The following is a 24917-nucleotide window of genomic DNA, read 5'->3' as shown; positions in this document are numbered from 1 at the left end:
GTTGTTATTATTATTATCATTGAAGTCGAAGAAATTAAGACTTGGGAGGTTAATAGTTTGTTCCAGATTGCATAATTAATAAGAGATACAGGTAGAATTTGAACCCAAAAGTCTGGTTAAAGTTGCTTGATTATAGTACTGAATAATCCCCATCTCCATGGTAGTGGTGTTCTAGAATGCTCTTAGCCAGAAGTGCTCCATTGTAAGCATCCATGAACGAGTCTACAATACTCTATAGTAGAGACCACTCGCTGTCATTCATAGACACTACAGCAGTCCATGGATTTGATTTATAGGAGTTCTATAAACCTGGATTCTATTTTGCTTTCATTAGCCTGCAACTAAATCTTAGCTTTTTTTTGGGTAATTAACATAGGCAACAAGCCACAGTTGTTTCAGTAGAATCTATGAAGTTGTTATCCATAGAAATCAGGTATTTTCATGTCACATTACTGTTGCTACAGATAGCTCAAAACATCTTTTATGTTCATCACTTTGAAATTATAGTAGTTATAAGACCTGATGCCAGATTCATTATTTAGCATTTTAACAAAAAACATGTGTTATTATATCACATTTTAAACATTTTATAACTCTGATACAATGTCATAAATAACCCTAGCTATTTTATATTACTGTATTTATGCTATTTTATTTTTGGCCATCTTTTTTTTCAAATTTTTATTATCAAACTGATGTACAGAGAGGTCACAGTTTCATTATTTTTGGCCATCTTATAAAGGCTTTATTTCTACTTCATCATGGTCCCAAACAGATGCTGAGGAAAATGTTACTTGGGGGAGGAATGCCCTGTCTTTCTAAGTGCTAAAGGGCAGAGCCAAATTTTGTGCCATGCTAAGCAAGTCCAGCTTGTTCTGCAATGTGTGTTGCTGATGCCAGGATGGCTTCCCTTTGTGACATGTATTTCATGCTCAGGCAAATAGTTATGACTCAGGGTAGCTGACAAAAGGTGAGTGATGATAGTTCTGGACTCACTACGAAGAAACAGAGGACGCCTATCACATATTGTTAAGATGTGCTTTTAGTGGTAGCTACTGGCATTGCTTTGAAGGGTACAGTAAAAGAAGTATAGACTACTGAGGACTGGGTACTTAGGGGTTTGGACAAGTCCTTTTGCAATCCTGATACAACACATCACAAACATCACTGGCTGAAGGAGTGTAGGCAGAGTCACTGTAAAATTCTGGTGGGATGTATGCCGTTAACTTGGGATACAAAGAAAAGTTAAGTGTGATAAGCCACATTCAGGCCCTAGAAGTAGCACCCTGAGACCATCCCCAATGATCCAACACTGCTCATATTCCTAGGAGCCCAGAGAAAGGACCCCTTTAGGGCATGGATGCTAGAACCTGGGGTACCCAACAAGGTTCTCCTTTATCCCTACTCACCAGTGGCAACAGCAGTGTTAGTAATAGCACACACACACACACACACACACACACACACACACACACACACACGCTACACTTCCCAAGGTGGCTTCATGATGGAACTTAGTAGCAAACAGACAGACCTTTCTCCATTTTAATGAGACACAAAGTAAGGTTCAGAGATGTTGAGCAATGGACTCAATCCAAGTCACACACTGCATGAACAGATGCAGTCCTGTTGCCCGTGAGTCTGTGCTTTTTGGCATGTTCATCAGAAGGAGGAATGATTGAAATCTGGAGAGGTACAAAGGTGGATGGATGTTCGGGATTTTTGGCACAGACTACTCCTGAAACTCATTCGCAATCTAAAGTGATACTTTGGAACTCAAAATATTTCGTTCCTTCCTTCAATAAACAAAAATATATAACCTTGTTCTGCACAGTCAGCAGAACCAGGCCACACTTGTCCACCTCCCAGTGAGCAAAGGGGAAAGGGATGGGGGCTGAGCAGTGAGCCTGGGGGAGGGTTTATTTCTGAGAGAGCCTGAACCAAGAAAGCTTTGCAAACAAGGATTCAGATGCCAGATCTCCCTCAAGAATATATTCTGGCACCCAGGCCAAGTCATTTCACCTGTCTGAATATCCTTTTCTTATCTGTATGATCAGAAGGTGTTTGAGACAGTTCCATATCAAGCTGACATATAAAAGGAAGCCAGATATATTAGCCTTCCTTAGAAGATTCAGTATCAGTCCTCTGAGGTATTAACAGAAGTCCTTCCGGGTCAAAATTATCTCCTATAATGAAGTCCAGTGAGTTTTCCAGAAAGAAATCCACTACCTATCTAGAGATCACAGGGAGAATTTGAGGCTGTGCCAGATGTGATTTGCAAGGATACCCACTAACCTTAGCTTTCACTGGCCTACAGCTTCACTTCCGTTCTCTGTGCTCTTCTTGAAGCCATGGATCCCTCCACACCCTCTCAACAGCAAGCAGGCTTACATGCTGTGCTACAGACAGCGAGGCACGAGCCTCCAGTCTTGCTCAGCCTCCGCTGCTGCTGCTGTATCCCTCGTCATCAGCATCATGTGAATGAACCAAATTATCTCTAGGGCTCAGGGCGTGGGCCACATAGCCAAGCTCAGCCGTCAAAGGATCCCAGCGTCATGCTCTCCACCCCCTTATGAGAAGGCTGCTGCTGTCGTAGGGCTGTGAGGGAGGCAGCCAGCCTGGAAGTGCCATGTAGGGAAGAAACTGTTCCGTTTCAGTGGTAGGATTCTAAAATAACTGTTAATAAAAAGCCTTCATACTGTGACACTTCAATACAGACACCCACAAAGATACCTTGACAAGCTGTTTGACTCTTCACAAGCCTTTTCTTGCTTTTCCTGTGCCAGGCCCCCACCAGTCACCCACACAGATATACAACCCTGCAGTGACAGAGGAGACCAGCAGGGGTCTGCCGAGACTGCTGGGCACCTAGAGCTCTTGTCCTGGTAAGAAGCAGTGCTGGCCCAGTCCTGGCAAGTCCAGGGGCATTTTTCCTCTCTTGTAACCTGATTTTTTTTCTCTGCATTTCTTTACGTTCATGATGTCTTGGACAATATTTAGAGAAGGAGCCAAGCTTACTTCCACAGATGAGAGAGGAGATCCTCAAATAACATTCCATTCACTCACCCCGATCATAAGATTTGGGGCTCCTTTGGAAAAGTCTAGAATTTCATCATTCTGAGTTCTGATGGGAAAGAGAGCAAGATAGGGTTGAATGCTACTGATGAAAATTCAAGGGGTCTTTCCTAGTGGAAATCTGAAAAATCTGTGGTAATACTATGGCAATAACCACCATTTCCTTCAGGGAAGCAAAGGTAGTGTCTGAGTGAATTGCCAAGAGTACTTATCCTATTTTGGGAATGTGTTAAATAAGTAAGACCAGTTATAAAGTTGTCATTTTCATCTTAGAATAGATGAGACCAAGTTATATCTTTAATTATTGTCTCAAAATGTTCCTGAGAAGAATCACTCTAGTGGTTTTTATACATGGCTACACATGAAATTCACGTAACAGATTCACTCAAAATTTAAGTTTCTAATTTGTACCCCCTAATGCTCACATATGCTCTAAAATGCTGAATCAATACATAAAAAACAAGACCTAGAATCATGATTTGGGAGAAAATTGAAATTACTCTAAGGTATTCTGCTGTGTGGTTAAGCTGAGTACTGACAGAGCAGGATGGGAAACCCACAAGTCAGCAACTTCATGTGTTCACTGGCAAGAGAAGCGAGGAGTTCTCAAGGATATATCCCATAAGCAACTTGGTTTGATGATTTTTTTAGTGAAGCCTAAGTTGAGGTTTGTCTTATTTGGCATGTCAAATCCCATATGTTTGAATAACTACCTGAAGATAGAATATTAAGAGAGTTTATGACACATCGACAGATGAAGGCAAGTCATGGTGGGACATAAAATTGATTTTCATCCTGAGGCCCCAGTAACATTGGGTGGCATCTTTATTTGGGAAGACTTCTAAGAATACTCTACAGTATTTTGGGGAGACTCTTCTTAGGTAAGACTGGGAAGAGCTCCACAAGTGCCCTGACCTGTGTGGGACACCAGGGTTTAAAATTAGAACATAACTTAAAGCAGCAAATGCAATCAGGTCTTAACTACTATAGCAGTCACACAGAATAGAAGTTGTTGAGGTTAATAACTCCAGTACCTGCTACTTTTATTCCTTTAAGACTCAGTCCAACTTAATTTATTTTCATAGAATTTTTCAGATTTCATCCCACATCTCCCTTATAAATCAATTTGCTCTTAACAGCATGCATCACAGTGCCTAGTTTCAGAGTGATTCATTTATGTGTCTTCTCCCCAGGAGAGGTGTGATTTTTCTTTATGGAACAGAACAAGTCTTACTCAGTAACTACATATTAAAGAGGCATAGTTAAGAATCATATATGCAATATTATCTTGGCTGTTCCAGCCATTTCATCTATCCAAGATGTTCCAACGTTGCCCACATAGCAAAGTCTGTGGGAAAATGCAGGGGGGTGTGTAACCTTATCCATATTGTGCCCACTCATTCTTTTTTTCTAATGCCTCCTTGAACTAATTCACATTTTGAGCCTGAGTAATCTCTCTGAGGTAGCGAGTAGGCTAAGATAATTTCTTCTTGCTCAATACTCATTGGAGATGGGGAAAATCTACTCTCCTACTCAAGTAATAATCTTGCGTAGGCAGGAAAACTTTAATTGTAGAAAAGGATTATGTAAATGTAAGTTATTTAATTAAAAAGCAAAAAAAAAACCTTCACAGGAAGTAGCTGTTAAAAAAGATGATGAGAAGAACTTGTTTTTCTTTATTGTAGATTGTAATTCACTGATTATATTTTTGAAATTACATATTTATCACCTAGATAGGCAGCACCTCCCTTCTGCTTCTAGGAAAGTTGAAGTGACAGAGAAGAGATTTATTTTAGTATCCCCAACACCCAATATATGGATTTATATAGAAACTATTTTCAGAATGGTAGATAAAGCTAATGAAAGATAAGCATCCCAGCTGGGCACTAGTGACTTACACCTGTAATCCTAGCTACTCTGGAGTCTGAGATCTGAGGAGCTCAGTTTGAAGCCAGCCTCGAGCAGGAAAGTCCACGAGACTCTTATTTCCAATAAACTACTCGGAAAAGGCTGGAAGTGGTGCTGTGGCTCAAGTAGTAGAGCACTAGCCTTGAGCCAAAGAAGTTCAGGACAGCACCCAGGTCCTGAGTTCAAGGCCCAGGACTGGCACGAAACAACAACAACAAAAAGATAGGAATCCTTAAGATATAGAAAGCAAACTTGTCCAGTCATGTGCTTGCCCATGATTCACTCATTGAAAGTGACAGAAATGGGAACTCAGACAGATGCCAGAAAGTTCCGTAACAAACTTGATTGGGACATTTGGGAAGCTCACTTGTAGGTATGTCTTGAGGCTATCTCCTGAGAAGACAAGTAGGGCAGACCTGCTCTGAAAATGGGTGGCTTCATCCTATAGGCTGGGATCTACAAGGATTCACAAAAGAAAATGGAGAAAGCCAGAGTGCAAGCATCCTCTTTCTCTACTTCCTATTCACCATGATATGTGAGTTGCTTGGCTCCACCCTACCCTGCCCCACCATAATGGATTTAAGAGACTGTGGGCCAAAGTAAATCCTGTTACCTTTAAATTCATTCCCTCAGGTATTGGGTCACAGTAATTAAAAACAAAACAAAAAAAATGGACTAGCACACCTCATGAACTGAGGAAAAAGTCTAGTAAGATCAAGGTGGCTAAAGTTGAAAAGATACAATACATATGTGTATATATACACATATATTTTCTGTGTGTGTATATGTGTATATATGTATATTGCATGTGTAAGTATGTATACACACATATACATATATATGTAGATATATGGAATATATACAGAGAATATAGATATAGATTATTCTCTATATATCTATATAGAGATATATCTATATATAGGGAATATATATATATGGGCATATATATAATATATACATTCTACCTACTTAAAAATTAACTAGAAATACAGATAAATTGAGAAATTGAACTCATAGAAATAAAAATTACAAAGAATAAAACGGAAAATGTACTGAATGGGAAATCAGACATTACAGACAAAAACATTACTAAAATTGAAGATAGAATTCAAAAATAAGAACTTAGTCATCCTGTGATGGTATCAGTGGCAGTTATAAAATTCAATGCATGTATTACACAATTAAGAAAAGTGAAGGAAGGAGCGGGGTTGAGAAGGATGGGGAGAATGATGAAAGGGGTGACAGTGAGCAAGATTCATTGTATTCACATACTACTTTGTTGAATGGAAGCTCCATTATACAAGTACTTCATGATTAAAAAATAAAATAAAATGGTAGAAGGAAGAGAAGAAATATTTAATCAAATAATGGCCAGATTTTTCCTAAACTGATGAGAATCATAAGCCTGACCAGTGAACCAAAGAATGAAAATATTTAAATAAACCTACAGCAGCATATGATAACCACATTGGCCAATACTAGTAATAAACAGATAACCTACAAAGAAAGAGAAAAATAAAGTATTACCTGTAGAGGAGATAAGATTGCTCACTTAGAATGTTTAATACTTCTCGTTTTTGTTAATGACTAAGTATCACATTGATGTATGTTTCCTAAATCTTTTAAAGGGAAGAATTCATTGCATTTTTTTAAAAGTGATTTTCCCACTCCTGTTAACATCTGTCACTAATTAGGAATAGGTTGCAAGTAGGACCTGAGAAATGAGTCCTCAGGCTAGCTCTTCCAGCTTCTCATAGCTCTCACTAGAAGGTCACAAGGCCATACTGAGGAGAATTATACTCCAGGACCACCCTGGACAAATATATGAGATACTACCTGAAAAATAAAACTAAAGCATAATAGGGCTGGAGAAATGGATCAAATGGTAGAATACCTTCCTACCAAACAAGGCTCTGAATTCAAAGTCTAGTAATACACACACACACACACACACACACACACACACACGAATAAATAAAAATAAATTTATTAATATGAATAGGGTAATCTGAGTCCAAAACAAAACTGGCAGTCCAAAAAGTTAGTCATTTATCCACCAAAAATTGCCTTAGTGAGAATTTTCTTCTCCTAAAAAGTATTTTTTCTTAAATTTTCTTATTAGAAAAGTGATCGTAACTACTACACTGAGCATGCAAAATTTACAGTATGTTAACCAAAAATAGCAGCATTAAAAAAAACAAGTCTGGGGGGAAGGGGGAATGAGGGAGGAAGTAACAAACAGTACAAAAAATGTAACCAAAGCCTAACGTATGAACGTATGAAACTAACCTCTTTGTATATCACTTTGACAATAAATAAGGAAAAAAAATAAAATAAAGTGAATCCTAAAAAAATAAAAAATATATAAAAAAAAAATAAGTCCCAAGGCTCCGTATAAAATGAAAGGCTCCAAGAATTTCTCCAGGAAGAGAAATAATATTCACTGTATGACCATAGGGCACCTTCACTTAAGCCCACCAGTAACAGCTCAAGAACTCAGTTTAGGATATGCAGCCTCTAAGGCAAATTAAGGGGTGAGGATGTTGACGTTTGTTGGGATTTATGTTCATAGATCCGGTGACACATCAGAATGTATTCTTATATGCCCTTACCTTGTATAAATACTATTGTTGAACTTCTGTGGCAAAAAGGATGCAGTCCAAGGTCTTTGGTATGTCCTTGAGAGTCTGATATCAGCTTAAGTAGCCTCATATGCATGAAAAGGAGTCCTCATTGTCTAGCCACATGCCATGACAGGTCTCCTGGCATCTTTCTCTCTCTATCTGCTAGTTTATATGCCTCTTTCTCTCTCTCCAGACTGATGTAGGGCCTTTTTGTCAATAGAACAATCTTAAATAGCAGCTCAAATGTCAGATCTATGTGAACCCAGCTTGGATTTCCTGAAGTAGACAGGAGGTTTCCAAGCACATTTCTGTATTATAGTGTTTATCCCATTGCATTGGAATGTCCCATAAAAGCCAAGTCCCAATGGCTCACACCTGTGATCCAAGCTACTTAGGAGGATGAGATCTGAGAATCTTGGTTCAAAGCCAGTCTTAGCAGATAAATCGGAGAGACTCTTTTCTCCAATTAATCAGCAAAAAGCTAAAAGTGTAGTGAGGTATAGCTCAAGAGCCAGTGCACCAGCTTTGAGCAAAAAAAAAAAAAAAAAAAAGCCAAGCAAAATCGTAAGACCCTGAGTACCAGTGCATAAAACAAAAAAAACTATGAAAAAATTCATATGTCTTTTCTCTTTTTATCTAGATGTAGGATCTGGCATACAGTAGATGTTTTATACATATATATTGAATTAATAAATAAATAATGAATGAATGAATGAGAAGACTTTCACACTCATCTTGTAGCAACTTGAAAGCCTATGTAAAAAGGTTCTTAGGAAAGCTTGAATACAAATTAAACCAATTTAGAAACTTGAAACAATTTATGCAAATCCAGTTTAATATAGAATTAGTCTGAACTCAATGTTCTGATTTCTCCCTGGCAGTTTCTTTGAAGTGTTCTCTCCAAGTGCTGATAAAGGTATGGACTGAAGATGATTTCATAAAATGAAACCTTTCAGGTTTCTGAGGGCAAAAGAACCCAAACAGAAAGGCCTATAATGGTTCATGCAAAAGTTAAAAGTCATCGTATAAGTATTATATGGTAGCAGAAAAGGCAAGGAAATGACACAAGTAAATGAGAGCTAATGACACAAAAGACATATCTGATTCAGGAAGGGATTGAGTTGCCCTTAGAATAAACTCTGTGTCTGGTTTCAAGTGTGCTAGCTAGAGGATGCACGAATAAGTTTTTCTACTATAGTAATCAATGGAAGTCAAGTTTCATCCTATTGTTTTTTTTGAAAAGAAATTATCTGAGACAAACATTCTCACAATCCCTTCCTGAGGCCCATGCTTCTAGCCTCAGAGTTGGAGACCACTGTGAATCCTAGGGCTGTGTGTACCTGCTCAGCTAAACCATCTATATACTCAAGATGTTCTGTAATAATATCTTGTTCAACTATCATTTGACCTACCTTGTATACAACATTTGCCAAGCCAGTTTGTGCCCTCCACCTTCTTTCATGTGAACAAGAGGGACATACGACCTAATTTTGATGATACAAGATGCTCTATACTCTATGTTAAACGGAGTACTGGGGGCGGGCAAATCTATAAGTAATTACTCTGTTTGCAGGAAGTGAGAGATGACAAGAAACTGGAATTATCTCCAAAGTTGTTTGCTATTGGGGATAGCATTGGTGCATTACATAATAGGTCACTAAAAATAGTTTGGGAATGAATCCATATCTCTGTCTACCTATCCATATTTTAATTTTGTTCACATTACATGAAAATATTTCATAAGGATTTTTTTTTCTTTCTTTTGTGCTGGCACTAGGGCTTGAATTTAGGGCCTGTCCTTTTGCTTTATTGTTCAAGGCTTAGTACGCTACCATTTGAGCCATATGTTCACTTATAGCAGAATTTTAGTGATTAATTGGCAATAAGAGTCTAGTGGATTTACTCTGCCCAAATTGGCTTTGAACTGTGATTTTCAGATTTCAGCCTCCTGAGTAGTTAGGATTACAGGTGTGAGCCACTTGATTGTGGCTAGTACATAGGATCTCAAAACCACAGTTTGATAGTTAATTTAATTATAATTACTATCTACCTGTTCAGTTCTTAATTATCTAAATCTCTCCTCACTTTAGTGGTCAGGACTTTATTTTCTACTTCATCAACCTTCTCACTTCAGGGTAAACAGACAAGCTAAGGGAAAAGGTGCTGAGGTTTGAATCTGCTTATTGGCTATTGGTTATATTAGGTGTTCCCAACCTGAGGCTTGAACTCAGGGTCTGGGCACTGTCCCTGAGTTTTTTGCTCAAGGCTATTGCTCTAACCACTTAAGTCACAGCTCCCTTTCCAGCTTTTTTGGTAGTTAATTAGAGATCAGAATCTCAAGAAAATTCTGCCTGAGCTGGCTTTGAATCAAGACCCTTAGATTCTAGCCTCCTGAGTAGCAAAGATTACAGGTATGAGCCACCAGTGCCTGGCTTATATCAGCTGGTTTTTAATATGGTACCATATTGTATTTCTCTTTGTAGATGATCAACTGGCACTGATAACCTTACAGTGATTTCTTAGACATTATTGTCTATGGTCTTTTATCATGTTAACCCTTTCACATTCTAAATATAGCCTTTCGTAGCCAATTATGACTTATAATCACTTGCTTCTTTAAATACATATACTAAATCAACATACCTCTTTGGCTTCCTTTTCTTCTTAAGTGGAAGATGAATTAAAGGGTATGATTTCTTATCACCTTCACATAAAGCTAAAGCCTGAGGGAAAACAAGGCTTAAACACTAAGATTTCAGAAGGCTGGGGCTTTCCATTAACCAGTACATCCTGTGACTAAGCACATGTTAGAACCAAACAGAGAAAACCAACAAAATGTACTTAAAAAAAAAAATCAATGGATTTCCAGTGGCAGAGTAATGACCAAGTAGACTTGAGATTCTAGGTCTTCAAAAGAGGCAGAATGTGACAGAAATCTGGTTCAGATGTTTCCTAAATGTCAGGTTTTGCCAGTGGAGGAAATAGATTAAAAACAAAATAGAAGACTGGTACTGCAGAGCTGCTAATTAAAACAATTCAGAGAACATAAATGCTAGAGTAATTTTGGACCCGCCATGTCGGGCTGGTTTCAATGCAAATGCAGTGTTGATTCTTCCCTTCACTGGGAGGGTATAATTAGCTCAGCTGCAACAGGGTGGGAGGAATCCATGAGGCCTGGTGCTGCCAGCTCGCTCATGAGGGGAACAGCTGACACCAGCTCCTCCATCAGAGGCTGTGCCGAGTTCTTCCATCACCCCAAAGGCTGTTCACAAGTTACCATGAGCAGAAGGCTTGTGGAATTGGTTCTTCCTTACAGATGAAGGATATGGCTGGGCAACAGTGGTTAATGCCTGCAATCCTGGGTACTCAATAGGCTGAGGTCTAAGGATTGCAGTTGGAAGCCAGTCTGGGCAAGAAAATCTTTGAAATTCTTATCTCCAATGAACCACCAAAATGTCAGAAGTGAAGCTGTGGCTCAAGTGGTAGAGTGCCACCCTTGAGCAAATAAAAAGCTAAAGGACCAGTGCCCAGGCCTTCTTGAGTTCAAACCACAGTACAGGTACAAGACAACAACAACAGCAACAAAAAGGGAGATAATGGTCATTCCCAACCCAAGTAGCACCATTTATGATCACCTGCCTCCCATATGGGAGAGCCTAGGCTTACCTAAAAATGCTCCCCAAAGGGAACATTGGCTTTGCCGGTGACAGACTATATCAGCTACATTAACTTCTGACATGAAGTTTGGTACCAGCCGTTGCAGAAGATAGGAAAAAGAAATAAAGAAGGAAACCTCATTAAAGGTGATAGAAATGAGAAGAAACCTGAATAAGGAGAGCACATGACCTCAGCTATGGTGATGGATGAAGAGATACCATGATGGGATTGGGTTTAAGACTTAGTTTCCAAATGATCCTGTAGGAGAATTGTTCATTCATCCATTGCTACCACGTGTGCTCTGTATTCCTGAGGAACCAGCAGCCCCTTCTGCTTGTCTACTTGGTGAACTCAGCAGAATGGACTTTATTGCTCTGCTGTTTCAAGGAGCAATTCTATCCCCAGAACCAGTTCTAGGATGATGAAAGCAAACTAAAATCCACAATGTCATTGTTTTTCTAGACTATTGTCTAATTGTCAGGTCTTCCATCCATCATCCACTTCTCTACTCTTTCCCGCCTATTCCCACTGATGACAAAGTCAGTATAAGGCTGGTTGATTCTCCTGGGTTTGGGTGGGTAAGTAATAGCCATGGGGTAGGTTGGATGAAATTGATGTGACATTTGAAATACATTTGTTAATGACTCGGAGAGTTCCAAGAACATGTAACAAAGAAACTGGAAATTAGTATTTCCTCCAATCAATTTATCAGGAAGTAGTATAAGATCTTGTCACCTAAGTAACGGATTTTCTTACCAAATAATAGCACATGGCAAATGTGTGTTTTTATAATGTGTAATTGACCAAGATTAACTTCTCATGTTCATAATGATTGCCACAATATTGGCATCATTTTCTACACTATAGATGTTTTTAAGTTATAATTCATTATGCCATCATATTTACAATTCAATGGGTTTTTAGAATGTATACTCACATATTGCGCAATTGTCTCTATATAATTCTAGAATATTTTCATCACCCCAGCAAAAATTTCTGGTACCCACTATAATTCCTCTCCAATTTCCCATCCTTTCAGCTCCTGGAACACTAATCAGTGTCTAGTTGCCATATATATTCCTATTCAACATTTCATATAAATACAAGCATACAATATTTGGCCTGTTGTGTCTAGCTTCCTCCAATTACCAGACTATTTTAAGGTTTATTCATGCAGCAGCATGATTGCTACTTCATTTTTCTTGTGAAATAATACTTCATAGCATGGATGATTGCATCATTTATCAATTGATGGTCACTTACATTATTTACACCCATATGGGTGTAAATAGGATGGACAGATCTTCCATGAATATTTGCATACAAATTCTTGTGTGTACATACAATTTCAGTTCTTTTGGGTGTATTCTTAGGAGGAGAATATTGGAGTTGTTTTGGTGACTCTATGCTGAACATTTTTAGGAACTACTAAACAGTTTTCCAGAACAGCTGCACAAATTTACATCCCTACCAGCAATGAAGGAGTTCTAACTTCATATCCTTGCTAACATTCATGCCTGTCTATCTTTTTATCACACCATCCAGTGATGTCATTTTTCTTTGTATTTTCCTAATGGACATGGTATTGAGTATCTCCTATGCACTAGTTAGCCATTTGGCCATTTTTGGAGAAATGTCTGTTTAAATGCTTTGCCTGTTTTTCCATTGAGTGGCCTTTCATTTTCTTGTGGAGATGTGCAGCATTTTTTCTCTGAAATGTTCTAGAGATTCCTATAGAGGATGATATTGGGTTCCTTTCCTAATTCCATCTTGGCTTTGGGGTTGAAAATATCTCCATTGATTTGAATAACAATTAATTTTTAACAGTATTGAGCACTTACTTTGCTCCAGATACTTTTTAAAAAGACTTTATTAGCTGCCAAGTGGCAGCAATGGCTTGGCCCACAGGTTTCTCCTTCATGTGCTCACCAAGATCAGTGAAACTTCTGCTCAGAGAAGTATCCCCTTATTTCTTTATCTCCTGGATTGGGAGATACTCCATCCCCATCTCCCACCAAGCAATTGGAATTAACTAATAGGACAGATGCATCTATTGGATACATTTATTGGTAGGTAAAAGTCTGTCATGTTTTAGATACTCAAACCTGCCAGTTACTTCTAGACTTAAAATGAATGCTTCTAAATACTAGCTTAAACATCTAAAATTAGGGCTATGTTCACGTCTCCTTTAAATACACTCAAGAGATTCACCTTCAACTTAGTGTTTCTTACTTCTTGCCATACAACATGTGGACAATCCTTATAAAGTGGCATAAGGAAAAAACACCACAAAACAATTTGCCAGAAGCATGCTCAACACGTTACTGGATTCGTTTTTTAAAGACTAACTATAGCAAAGTTGGCTTCAGGAGGCATATAGGGAACAAACTGAGGAGGTCCTTCTCAAGAACAAATAATTCTGAAAAAAGCAAAGGACAGCAGAAGCACAGACTTCACTAGCCCTATTCTATTAGGAAAGGAAGGCAATGTGCATGTCTTATCCACTTAGAGAATAAACATCCTACTTCGTATTTCTTTCTCCTCTATTTCCTCCTTCACTTTCAAGGGAAGCTACTCAAATAAGAACATCAAACGGAGAATCTGAGGTAGGAAAAAACCCCATAAGAGCCAATACCCCAAACCTTCACACAAATTTATCTGAACTTCAAAGTTTTCAGAAATGTCTCCTTTCCCTATCTATAAATTCTGAGATCTCAATGAGCAAATTCCATATTCCCAGGGGACAAATTCCATGCAATCCGTGGATTGGAGTCATAGCCTATAACCCCACCTTCTGTGGTTTAAAACTAGTGTGTAGCAAGCAGGCTGAGTGGAGCAGGCAGGAGCAGATGGACTAGACTCAGCCACATTCCATCTTCCAGGCAAGATGGCTCTGTAAGGGACCTTCCCAGGTCTGATGGAGTATCACTTATGGGAACAACTTCATCTTTGCCCAGTCTTCAAAGCCTTCAAGTATACTTTCACAGACCTAAGGTAAGCCCCCCAAATCCTATCATCTCATTACCACTCCCCTTCCAGGAGTTCTCCAGAGTTCTTTGGCTCCTCTGAAAATTCTCATGCTGAGGAATTTTTCTCTTGGAGATGTGACACATCATTTCAGGAGAGATATGAAAAAAGGCAGGAAGGATGTCATGCGAACCATGTTTCCCTAAAATTTATACATTGAGTGCTTTACTCTCTAGCCCCAGAAAGCAATTATAGCTGAAGATAGGACTGTAAAGAGCTGATTGGATGAAAATTAGCACATGAAAGTGAGCTCTTGTCCAATCTGTCTTAACAAGGAGAGCGAGATACAGAGAAATCAGGACTTCATACACATATGACAATAATCGGAGAAGCAAAGCAAAGAGAGGACTCCGAAGCAATAAATCTCACTACCACCTTGATATTGGATGTCTAGTCTCTAGAGCTTCAAGAAATGAATTTCAGTGAAGTCCCCAAGTCTGTGATAGTTTGTGACATCACTCCAAGCAAATAAGTCTGATGAGAGAAAGGCTCCCACTAGCTGGGACAGCTACTCACCCTGTAGTAATCCGTGCTGTACACATCCCGGGACATCCCAAAGTCCCCGATTTTCACCAGTAGGTTCTCCCCGACCAGGCAATTCCGAGTGGCTAGGTCTCGGTGCACGAAATGCTGGGATGCCAGGTAGACCATACCTGCGGCGATCTGCTGGGCGATATGCAGCATCTGCGACTGTGTCAGCTCCGTGGGCGGGTTGCCCTCAGCCATCAGCACAGCATCTGGGCCGTGTGCCCTGGTAGAGGACAAAGGGGACAGTTGCAGCCTCAGCGATTTGACTCTAGAGGCCTTTGCCTCACCGTAACAGCATAAAGAGAAAAGTTTTCCCTCTTCCAAACCATTTTTGGTGCCAGTCCTGGATCTTGAACTCAGGACCTGGGAACTGTTTTGAGCTTTTGTGCTCAAGCTGGTGCTCTGCCACTTGAACCATGGCTCTACTTCCAGCTTTTTGGTGGTTAATTGGATATAAAAGTCTCATGGGCTTTCCTGCCCAGGCTGGCTTCAAACTTTGCTCCTCAGATCTCAGCCTCCTAGGCATCTAGTATTACAGTTGTGAGCCACAGGCCCTTGGCCCCATGTTTTCTCTCAAATCTGCAAGAGCACCAGAGCATGTGGAATTCTCAGGGGTATGTGAGAGTACCTGAACTGGGACTCACCATGTGCTCCATTAAACACAGATTTACATACTAGGGGCTCTAGAACTTTCCTAGGACCAGAGCCCTTGATCCTGATAGTAGCAGATAGCTAAAGCAAAATAAGCCCATTAGAAGAGGTTATCTTTCCTAGATGCATGGTCATAGCAACCTTGGGGGGCTCCCCCAAACTGTAGCCTCTTCTACCTCCCTGACCTGTGGCCACACATAATTTTCAAGCTGCCCTTGACTCTTCACACCCAGTTCAGCAGAGATCCAGGGTATTTGCAGCCTGGACATCTGGTATCATTTCTGTTGCCCCTGTTCTGTTCCTATGGACTGCCCATCACCTAGGACAGCTCTCTGCCATCATAATTCATCCATTCTTTTGCTGGAGAAAGTTTGATTCTTCATACACTGGAAAGGTGGGCTACAGCACTTTTAAAATCTCTATTCTGTTCTCTTGTACATCTGACTAAGTCATCACTTGTGATGACTTAAGGCATACCAAGAACTTTATGTGCTCCAGGTAGGGGAAGGTCTTCTCTCTTAGGATGCTGCTTCAGCAATGGCAGTTCCCACAAGTGAAATTTCTGCACTGAGCCGCAACAGGCATTCATGGTCAGTGCCCCTCATGGCCTGAGGGGTCGCTGCAGGGCAAGAAATCAAGGCGAGCCTTGCTGTGAGGCTTTGCCAAGACCTGGACAAAAGGCTGCTTCCTCACAAAGGGAGATGAAGAAGGGTAAGGTCTCCTTCACCACACTTTGAAATACTTGAAAGAAATAGAGAAAATTTAAGTTTTAAAGTGAATGAGTTATACTCTCAGGTTCTGGCACTATATGAGTATTTGAAAACTATAAAAGCCAGAATCATCCCCAAATTATGCCAAAACATTTTGTCCTGCCCCTTACTCCCTTCCCAACAATATAACCTCTTTCATCATGGCTCTAGGACACAGAGATCCTCCCTGCTTTTGATTTCCAAAGCATGCTATCTTCAAACTTTTCATCTTGCATTCTTGTAAACAAGCACTGGGAGAGAAGTGGGGGAGTCCAGCCAGGATGGACAGATCTTAGGAACTCTGCTAACATCTATAGTCTGCAATTTCCTTATTAGTCAGAAACACAAAGGGAGCTTTTCTGGGTGATCTCTTAGTTCCTGTCTTAAATAGCTGGGTTTAACTATTCCTTAGGGAAGTCCTTTCTATTTTTCTGCAAGGTAAAGCCTCAAACTTTTTACTTCTCAAACCACAGTCCCCAAGTGCCTCTTGAGGAACTACACAGAGGAAATGCTTTGGGCTTTCCTCAGCTGGAAATCCCTCCATTCTGGGTTCCAGTGGCTCGCATTTGTAATCCTAAACTACTCATGAGGCTGAGATTTGAGGATTACAATTTGAAGCCAGCCCAAGCAGGAAAGTTCCTGAGACTCTTACCTCCAATCAAAACAGAAAAAAGTTGTCAATGGAGGTATGGCTCAAATGGTAGAGTGACAGCCTTGAGTAAAAACAGCTAAGCAAGACCAGGAGGATCTGAATTCAAGCCCCAGTACCAACACCAAAAGAAAAAAAAAAGTTCCTAGAGGTTAGATCTGTAGCAGAGACAAAAGCTCTGAGTGACAGAACTGAATTTAAATCTACTCCTAACACACTGTTGTGTTATGACTGATGTGATTTGTCTGCTGTGTGGCTACAGATGAACTGTAGATCTTTTCTTCATTCCATAAAATGGTGGTGCTAAGTGCATCTTTCTAAGGGCATTTATTTGAGGTAGGATTGAGATTATTTGTACAGTTTCTATTAGCCTTTCCTAGGGAAATCAGTGGTAAAAGATCTTTTAAAAGGATAGAGAGATGGTAGGAAGATAATACAAGTTTTCTTTTACAAAATATACAAGGGTTGGCTGGCTCTTCTTGCCTCCCTGAATGTTCCTGAAGCCATTTCCTTTGATGACAGGAGGAAGTTTGCTTTTACTCCTTTTCTTAACTCCATTGAGACCCTCAGAACCCAAGGCAAGGACCCAGAGACACACAGAAACAAAGGGAAGGTCTGAAATGAGGACCCAGAGAATCTGGGCAAGTGCAAATGGCATAGATTTAGTTCAAAGAGTGAATAAGTGTTGGGTAAACCTCAGAAACCTGGATTAGTCTAACTATCTGTTAGAAGCAAAGACTTCAGGGTAGCAGAAAGGTCTGAAGTTAGGGCAAAAAGTCCCCACTAGGCCTCCAGCCTTGCACTCTGTAGACACTGGAAAGTAGGTGGCCCACTGATGCCCAATGCACTTCATAACACCATGCATAGATTAGGAGAGGCCTTTGTGTTCCAAAAGCCCTCTCATGGGCAGAAGCCTCTGAGTGCTTTTGCTTCCTATGAGCTTTTAAGTGCAGCAGCAAAAGGAGGTCAGTGAATTCTGAACAAGAGTTTAAGAGGAACCTCAAAAGAACATGGTAGCCTCTGTTACTGTGTCCTTCATCATATCTCAGGCTCTGTTTCTCCTACAGGCCTTGGAAATAAAACTGTGTTTGACTTCTTCCAGAATATTCTTTAAGAGATGACAGTGTACTATCAATACAGAAAGCAGCAACTGCTGGGGAAGTCTGGAGACTGCTCAGCCTTATTGATCATGTCTCCAGTGTCAGTTGTAGCTTGAAATTCATCACTCTACACTGGCTCTGAATTCTATAGCTTACCATTCCCTCCTGGTTGTGTTTTTAAATAAAATGAGTTATTTGAAGAAATTTTAAATTAAAAATATTAGTTGGTGCATAATAATTGTATGTTTTCATGGGATCTGGTGTGATCAATATGTGGATAATTAATCAGTAGATCAAGGAAGTTGATCTATCTATCTATCTATCTATCTATCTATCTATCTGGTGAATACCAGGGCCAGTCAGGACCCTGGTGCTTTCCCTTAGCTATTTTACTCAAGATTGGCATTCTACCACTTGAGCCACAGCTACACTTTCAGACTTTTGGTGGTTAATTGGAGATAAGAATCTTATGAGCGTTCTTGCTCCAGGTAGCTTTGAGCCACAATCCTCAGAGCTCAGCTCCCTGACTGAGTGGCTAGGATTACAGACATGAGCCACCAACACCCTATCCATCTTTTTTTTTTTTTTTAACAATGTCATTATTTCTTTGTGTTGAGAACGTTCACAGTCTTCTCTACTAGCTATTTTGAAATGCACAATTAATTGTTGTTAGCTGTAGTTACTATACTGGGTGGGCATTAGAAGTTACTTCTCTTTTCCACCTATATCCCTGTACCTGCTAACTTTCTCCTTCTAATTAGTTTAACAGTTGCTGAAACAAGTAGGATTGCAGAGTTGTTAAATAGATAGAGGGTAGGCTTTGCAGTCAGGGACTGATGGATTGAGTCCCAGCTCAGTCACCTTCTGTGTGACTCCATGTAACTGTAACATGGGAATGATGGGGAAAACAATTTGTAAGGTTTATGTAAGTTAAAGTATGTAAAGTGCTTATAAAGATTCAAATTTTAGGTGATAATGCTTGAAAAATACTTGTGCGCCTTTTTCCACATTTAAAGGAAACTCTAGAGTCATTTTAAGAGGAAAATGGGTGAATTGTTTCTATTGAAGTCTTTTTCCCAACCTCACTTCCTGTTCCACTTAGAATAGGACCTGACCGTGTTGGGTGCAGTATATGCTTCTGGAGGAATAATAATAATAATAATAAACCTAAAGGGAGATAAGAAAAGACATCTGTCTTTAGCAGACAGTGCCAGGGACACTAGGGGACCTTTTCTGGCAGCTCTGTGCCAGGTTTCCTCCCAGAGAGAGGACAGCTTGTCCTTGCAATGCATTATTGCACCTGGGAATCTGATTCTTGGCATGGCAAACCTCTTGATTCCAGAGTTTAGTAGGTTCTAAAATAAAGGGTAGGGCAACTTTCCAAATGCCCCACACCCTGTGCAGGGTGCCAAATGGGAACTGAGCTCCTGTTCCTTCAGAAGGCAGAAAGGAGGCTGGGGAGTGGTTGGCAGCTACAACTTTGAAAGCATCAAGTTGGAGCTCATGTTCTGTCTCTTTTTGTCTGTCTGTCTGTCTGTCTGTCTCTCTCTCTCTCTATGTCTGTCTCTCTTGCCTCTTTCTGTGCTTCTGTTTGCCTTTGTCTCTCTGTATCTCTGCTTGCCTGTCTCTGTTTCTCAGGCACTCATGTGCGTGCACAGCCACACATACAATCTGAGTATACACAAAAGCATTTAATTGCATCTAGGTGAAGATATTTGGATTTTCTATGCTACAGTTTTTGGAAAATATTTTGGATTGGACAAGTAGTGTGAGTGGTGGATATTTCTCCTAGGATCAGCTAGACCTCAGCCAAATTCAACTTCTTTGTTTCTCTTGTCATATTAAGTCATACAAGATAGGGCTGGGAGAATGGCTCGAGTGGCTCAAGTTGCAGTGTGCCTGACCAAAAAGGGCAAGGTCCTGAGTTCAAACCTCAGTACCACCAAGAAACCAAATAAGCAAACAAAAAGGCAAAAAATGGGTAGATCTTAATAGACATCATGTGGAAAATGAACTGTGCAACTTGTAGTCAGAGACAGGATGGGGAAACATTGTCCAAAAAGAAGGGTTACAGGTCTTCAAAAAGAAATGTACGGGCTTGGAATGTGGTTTAGCAGTGGAGTGCTTGCCTAGCATGAATGAAGCCCTGGGTTCAATTCTTCAGTACCACATAAATAGAAAAAGCTGAAAGTGGCACTGTGGCTCAAGTGGTAGAGTGCTAGCCTTGAGCAAAAAGAAGCCAGGGACAGTGCTCAGGCCCTGAGTTCAAGCGCCAAGACTGGCAAAAAATAAAAAAATAAATGTACTCATTACATGATTTATGAAATGGTAACCGCTCTGTATATCACCATTATAATAACAGTAAATTATATTTTTAAATGAGTAGATCTGAGTAGACAAAGTATAAAATATGTCTTATCACTTACAATAAAAAGCTTTTCTGACAAGGAGGAATCGCCTATCTCATGTTATTTAATTAGATCAACAATCTTATGAGAGAAAAAATATGTTGCTATAGGACAATGTCGTACAATTATTTCTCCATACCTTGAGTTGTTTGTGTAGTCCTGATCTTACCCACAATCCCCTTGCCCATCTGATCATAGGAAAAGCAGAGAATGGAGATTTATTCCAGCCAAGGGAAACCAAATCATATGTACATCCACAAGGCTACAGACAGTAAAATGATCCAGACAGCACCAACCACGTGACGACATTTCTAAAAACCGCAGCGCACACCCCTCCTCATTCTTCTAGTCTCACCGAGACTGACTCATCACTTAAGTGTCACCATGTCTGAATCATTCCAGCAACGTGTGAAGCTATCTGGTGCTGACTTCTGTACACAGCTCTCTCTGTAGTACTCATGAGATACAGGGGAGGAAGACAAAGAGGCCCGGGAGTGGCCCTCACACAGAAGTTGCCACTCCACAGGGGTTTGGATCCTTGAGCCAAGATATGGGAGCATGTGGCAGAGATGAAGGATAATGGGGGCAACAGTTACTGGCTCTCTGTCCTCACAACAGTCCTCCTATTTTTTTCCCTGAGATGTCCCTGGTACCCCATGTACAGGCCAGAAAACAGAAGTTGATGAAGACAAGTTCAATCTGCCTCTGGTATCTTTCCTGTTTCCTCTAAGTTGAACTTTCTACCAAGTTACCACATGAAGCATGCTGGCTAAACTTTCAGAGATGAGAGACAGCCAAATTGGAAAGAAAATAGCATGTTTAAGCCAGACTTGATTGAGAAAAGTTCAAAGTCAAAGTAGAGGTCCCTGAATGCCCTCTAGGTTAGAGACCCACCTAGGAGACATATGTAGCAGATGCAGTCAAGGATGGAGAATCCAGGCCCTCCAGGGGAAGCCTGTGTCTCTTGCCTTCCATTACTGGGAACTTTGAGTCTTCCGTCCCTAATCTTACATGTACCACTCCCACTTATACCATGCTTAATGCAAATAGAGATACTATTTGTTTTCCTTTGGATCAATCTGAGTCTCAGTGCTTCCTTTCTTTCCCTAGAATGGACACAGGTTACAAACATTCAGAATGTTCATTACCCTCCTGAATCAGTTTTGGCCTCTCATCATTTCATAAAGGTAGTTGGTCACAAGTATACTTTACCAATGGAATCCTGGCTTCTGTTTGCCAAACACTTACTCTATGCTTCTGTTCTAAAAGCCCTCAGGTATCCCGATTTGTTGGCCCTGAGTTCACATGAGCCGGGATTCAACCTCATCCCCCACTGGAGGCCAAGATCCTGACCATTATCTTCTTATTCTATAACCTTTCAGCTTGTGTGACTTTGCCCCACTTTTCCAAAGCAACTTTACTTTCCCTCATGTGTTATATTACTCTAAGTTGTCTCTCTGATCTCCTTTTATCACCTCAGCCACCAACTAAGACACATTCAGTCCAATGTTAGAAATGCAGTTTATGTTGCTGGTATTTAATAATCCAGTTGAAAACCAGGTGCAGTAGCTCATACCTATAATTCTTGCTATTCAGGAGGCTGAGATCAGAGGACTGCAGTTCAAAGCCAGCCTGGGTAGAAAAGTCCATGAAAATCTTGTCTCTAATTAATCACCAAAAAGCTTGCAGTAAAGGTATACCTTAGTGGTAGAGCATCTTCCTTGAGTGAAAAAGCTAAAGGACAGTGCCCAGACCCTGGGCTCAAGCCTCAGCACTGGCACAAAAATAAATCAATACATAAATCAATAAAGAAAGAAAGCAAGAAAGGAACTCCATGCTCATTCTTTTTTTTTTTCTTCTTTGCTTTCTTCTAGAGATTCTGCTTACTATGATAAGCCCATGTTGAAGCTGTGTACCTTTTCATGACCTTGGAGTCTCAGCAACAGTCAAGATGCTTTCTATAGATGATTTTGCTTTTTGGATTCTGTTCTTACCACTGTAGGACATCTGAATTACTGGCCTCCTGGTTCTTCTATTGTCCTTACAATAAAGTCTAAATGACATTCTAGCAGCCTTGACCCCTTTAGCTATTTATCCACTTCCCTTCTCCTGATTCATTCCATAGTCTGGTAACCCTGGATTCTATACCTTGGTACCTTAGCTCTTACAGTTATTTTGTCTTTGAGTAATTTTCTTCTTATATTTACTTGACAAACTCCTACAGACCTTCTAAGGCCCATTTTCAATGTATATGTCACATGAAACAATGTAAAAATGTCCCAAGAATTCAAATTGAATCATGAGCATCACCTTATGTAGAGTGATAGGATAAGGAAGATAAAAACAATGTTACAGTCTTCCCTTGTCTCTGTTCCCTTCTTTATAGCATGTGTTACGGTAGTTGTCAGGAAAGATTGTTCCAAAGAAACATCCTGAGGTCCCTTCACCCTTCCTAGTAACTCTCTTTTGTGTTGTTTGATTTGTGATGTCCCTTTTCCTCTTCCAACCAGCTTTCCTTCACTCTTTCCTATATGTACCTAAGGAACTTGTTGAGGTCTCCATGCTTCATATACTCAAAGACCATGATGAGTGGGTCACCCTCCACGCAGACACCATAGAACTTGACAATGTGCTCATGCTGGAGATTGGTCAGCAGCTCAGCCTCACGGTGGAAGTCCTTGCGTGCATTGTCACTGGCATCCTTCAGTGTCTGGGGAGGAAAAAAACAGGAGGAAACCAACACCTGTTAAACTGAAGACATCAGAGAGAAGGTTACAAGCTGGGTGCTGGTGGCTCATGTCTGTAATTCTAGCTACTCAGGAGGCTGAGATCTGAGGATCACAGTTCAAAGCCAGCCTGGGCAGGAAGTCCATGAGACTCTTTTCTCCTATTACACACCAAAAAAACACAAAACAAAACCCAAAGCAAAAACAATAAAGCCAAAGTAGAGCTGTGACTTGCAGTGGTAGAGTGCTAGGCTTGAGAGAAAAGAGCTCAGGGACAGTGCTCAGGCCCTGAGTTCAAGCCCCACCACTGACAAAAGAAGATTGCTTCACCAATTTGTCAGTGAGTTCTAAGAATACTAGAGGAAAGGGTATTTATCTCATTTGTTATACAAAAGATTGAAAATAGCCTAATTCCTAAGGAAATAATATTTGCATTAATAACTGAGTAGCAATCCTCATGGGTATATAGAGCTTTGCAGTTTATAAAACACATTCACAGGTGTGCTCTGATTGAATTAGACACAAGAGCTTGTTTTATAGTCTGTGATTTTCACCCATGGTCTGAATCTAATGATTTCCATGGTTTCTGTTCCTTCTTGAAGCTCATCCGCTCATCTCTGCTTATAAAACTTTTTATAAACTTGATTATCCCAGTGATCCCAGTGTTAAACAAGAGTCCTTGTAATAACAACAGGATTTGAGGATAGAAATAGAAGTTTAGAGCAGGGCAAAGATACTACACTGCTGTCTTTGAAGATGGAGGAAGGGCCCATAAACTAAGGGATGTTAGTGGCTAGAAAAGAAGAAATTGATTCTACCTCAGAACTTCCAGAAGGAACTACCTGTGATGACATCTTGACTTTGCTTTGTAAAACTGATTTGGGAAGACCAAAATTGTGTTTTAAGTTACTAATTTGTAATAAATTTATTAGAAAAGTCATTTAATAAAACTTAATATACCTTGTTAGCATCTACCAGTATCCCAACATTTAGCTAAACCACAATGTCCCTGGGAAGTGGTACCTGACCAAGCACCATTGTTTTCACATTCCCCATATCCCCCAGACTAAGTGGGATGACCCATCTAGATGCACCTCATAGTCATCTCTATTACACCACTAACTGCAATGCATTCTAATTGTGAAGATTTGCTTACCTCTGGCATAGGTTATAAGCTCTTTCTATCTTTGCAGTGCCAGCACTAGATACAGCACAAAAAGTGTGGTAGTTTTATTCAGTAGATATTTGTGAATGAGTAATAAAGGCCATGTAAATCAAATAATGGAAACAGAAGATCTCAGACAAGGAGTGATTTCTTCTCATGGAAATGCCTATCAGGGATGTCTCCTGATGGACATGGCATGTAATGGTCTGAATCCCTTCTCCAGGAAGAATGCAGTAATTGTTCCCAAGGTTTATTGCAGACATAACCACTCATGGTCACTTAAATTCAGTACTGTAACAGAATGGAAGCATGATCATCTACTATCATTTGTAGTGACTGTATCAGTATCTAAGAAACCTGTCAAGTTCTCGTGGTCCTTCCCAGGGAGCTGCTTCAATTCTGCTCTCCCTGTGGGATGGTTTCCAACCTGGATCTCCTGTAGACTTAAGGATGTGTTGCTGACTAGGTAGCACATCTACTTAGGAGCCTATCTGAGTGGAGGGATTAACAGGTAAGGGATTTATTACAGCCTGTTGGAAAGACTGGGCAGGGGTAACATTAAGCTGTTGCCTTCTCAACAGAAGCTTCATCTGGCTCACAGGATGAACCTACTACAGAGCTTTCCTGAGGTGATCCAGTGGGGAGATACC

At 40.2% G+C, this 24917-nt stretch overlaps 1 protein-coding gene across 1 annotated transcript in view; it reads right to left on the bottom strand.

Annotated features, from left to right (window-relative positions):
- Ntrk2 (neurotrophic receptor tyrosine kinase 2) overlaps positions 1 to 24917 on the bottom strand; it is a 364133-nt gene that overhangs the window by 51762 nt on the left and 287454 nt on the right. Inside the window, exons 16-17 of the mRNA XM_048331472.1 lie at positions 22914 to 23086; positions 14808 to 15042 (exon numbers count right to left, since the gene is read on the bottom strand). Coding sequence (XP_048187429.1) covers positions 14808 to 15042; positions 22914 to 23086 — 408 coding nt within the window. The remainder of the gene's footprint in view (positions 1 to 14807; positions 15043 to 22913; positions 23087 to 24917) is intronic.

The sequence above is a fragment of the Perognathus longimembris genome, chromosome 1 (assembly GCF_023159225.1).
Source record: "Perognathus longimembris pacificus isolate PPM17 chromosome 1, ASM2315922v1, whole genome shotgun sequence".
NCBI lineage: Eukaryota > Metazoa > Chordata > Mammalia > Rodentia > Heteromyidae > Perognathus > Perognathus longimembris.
This window is presented reverse-complemented; position numbering and strand designations above follow the sequence as displayed.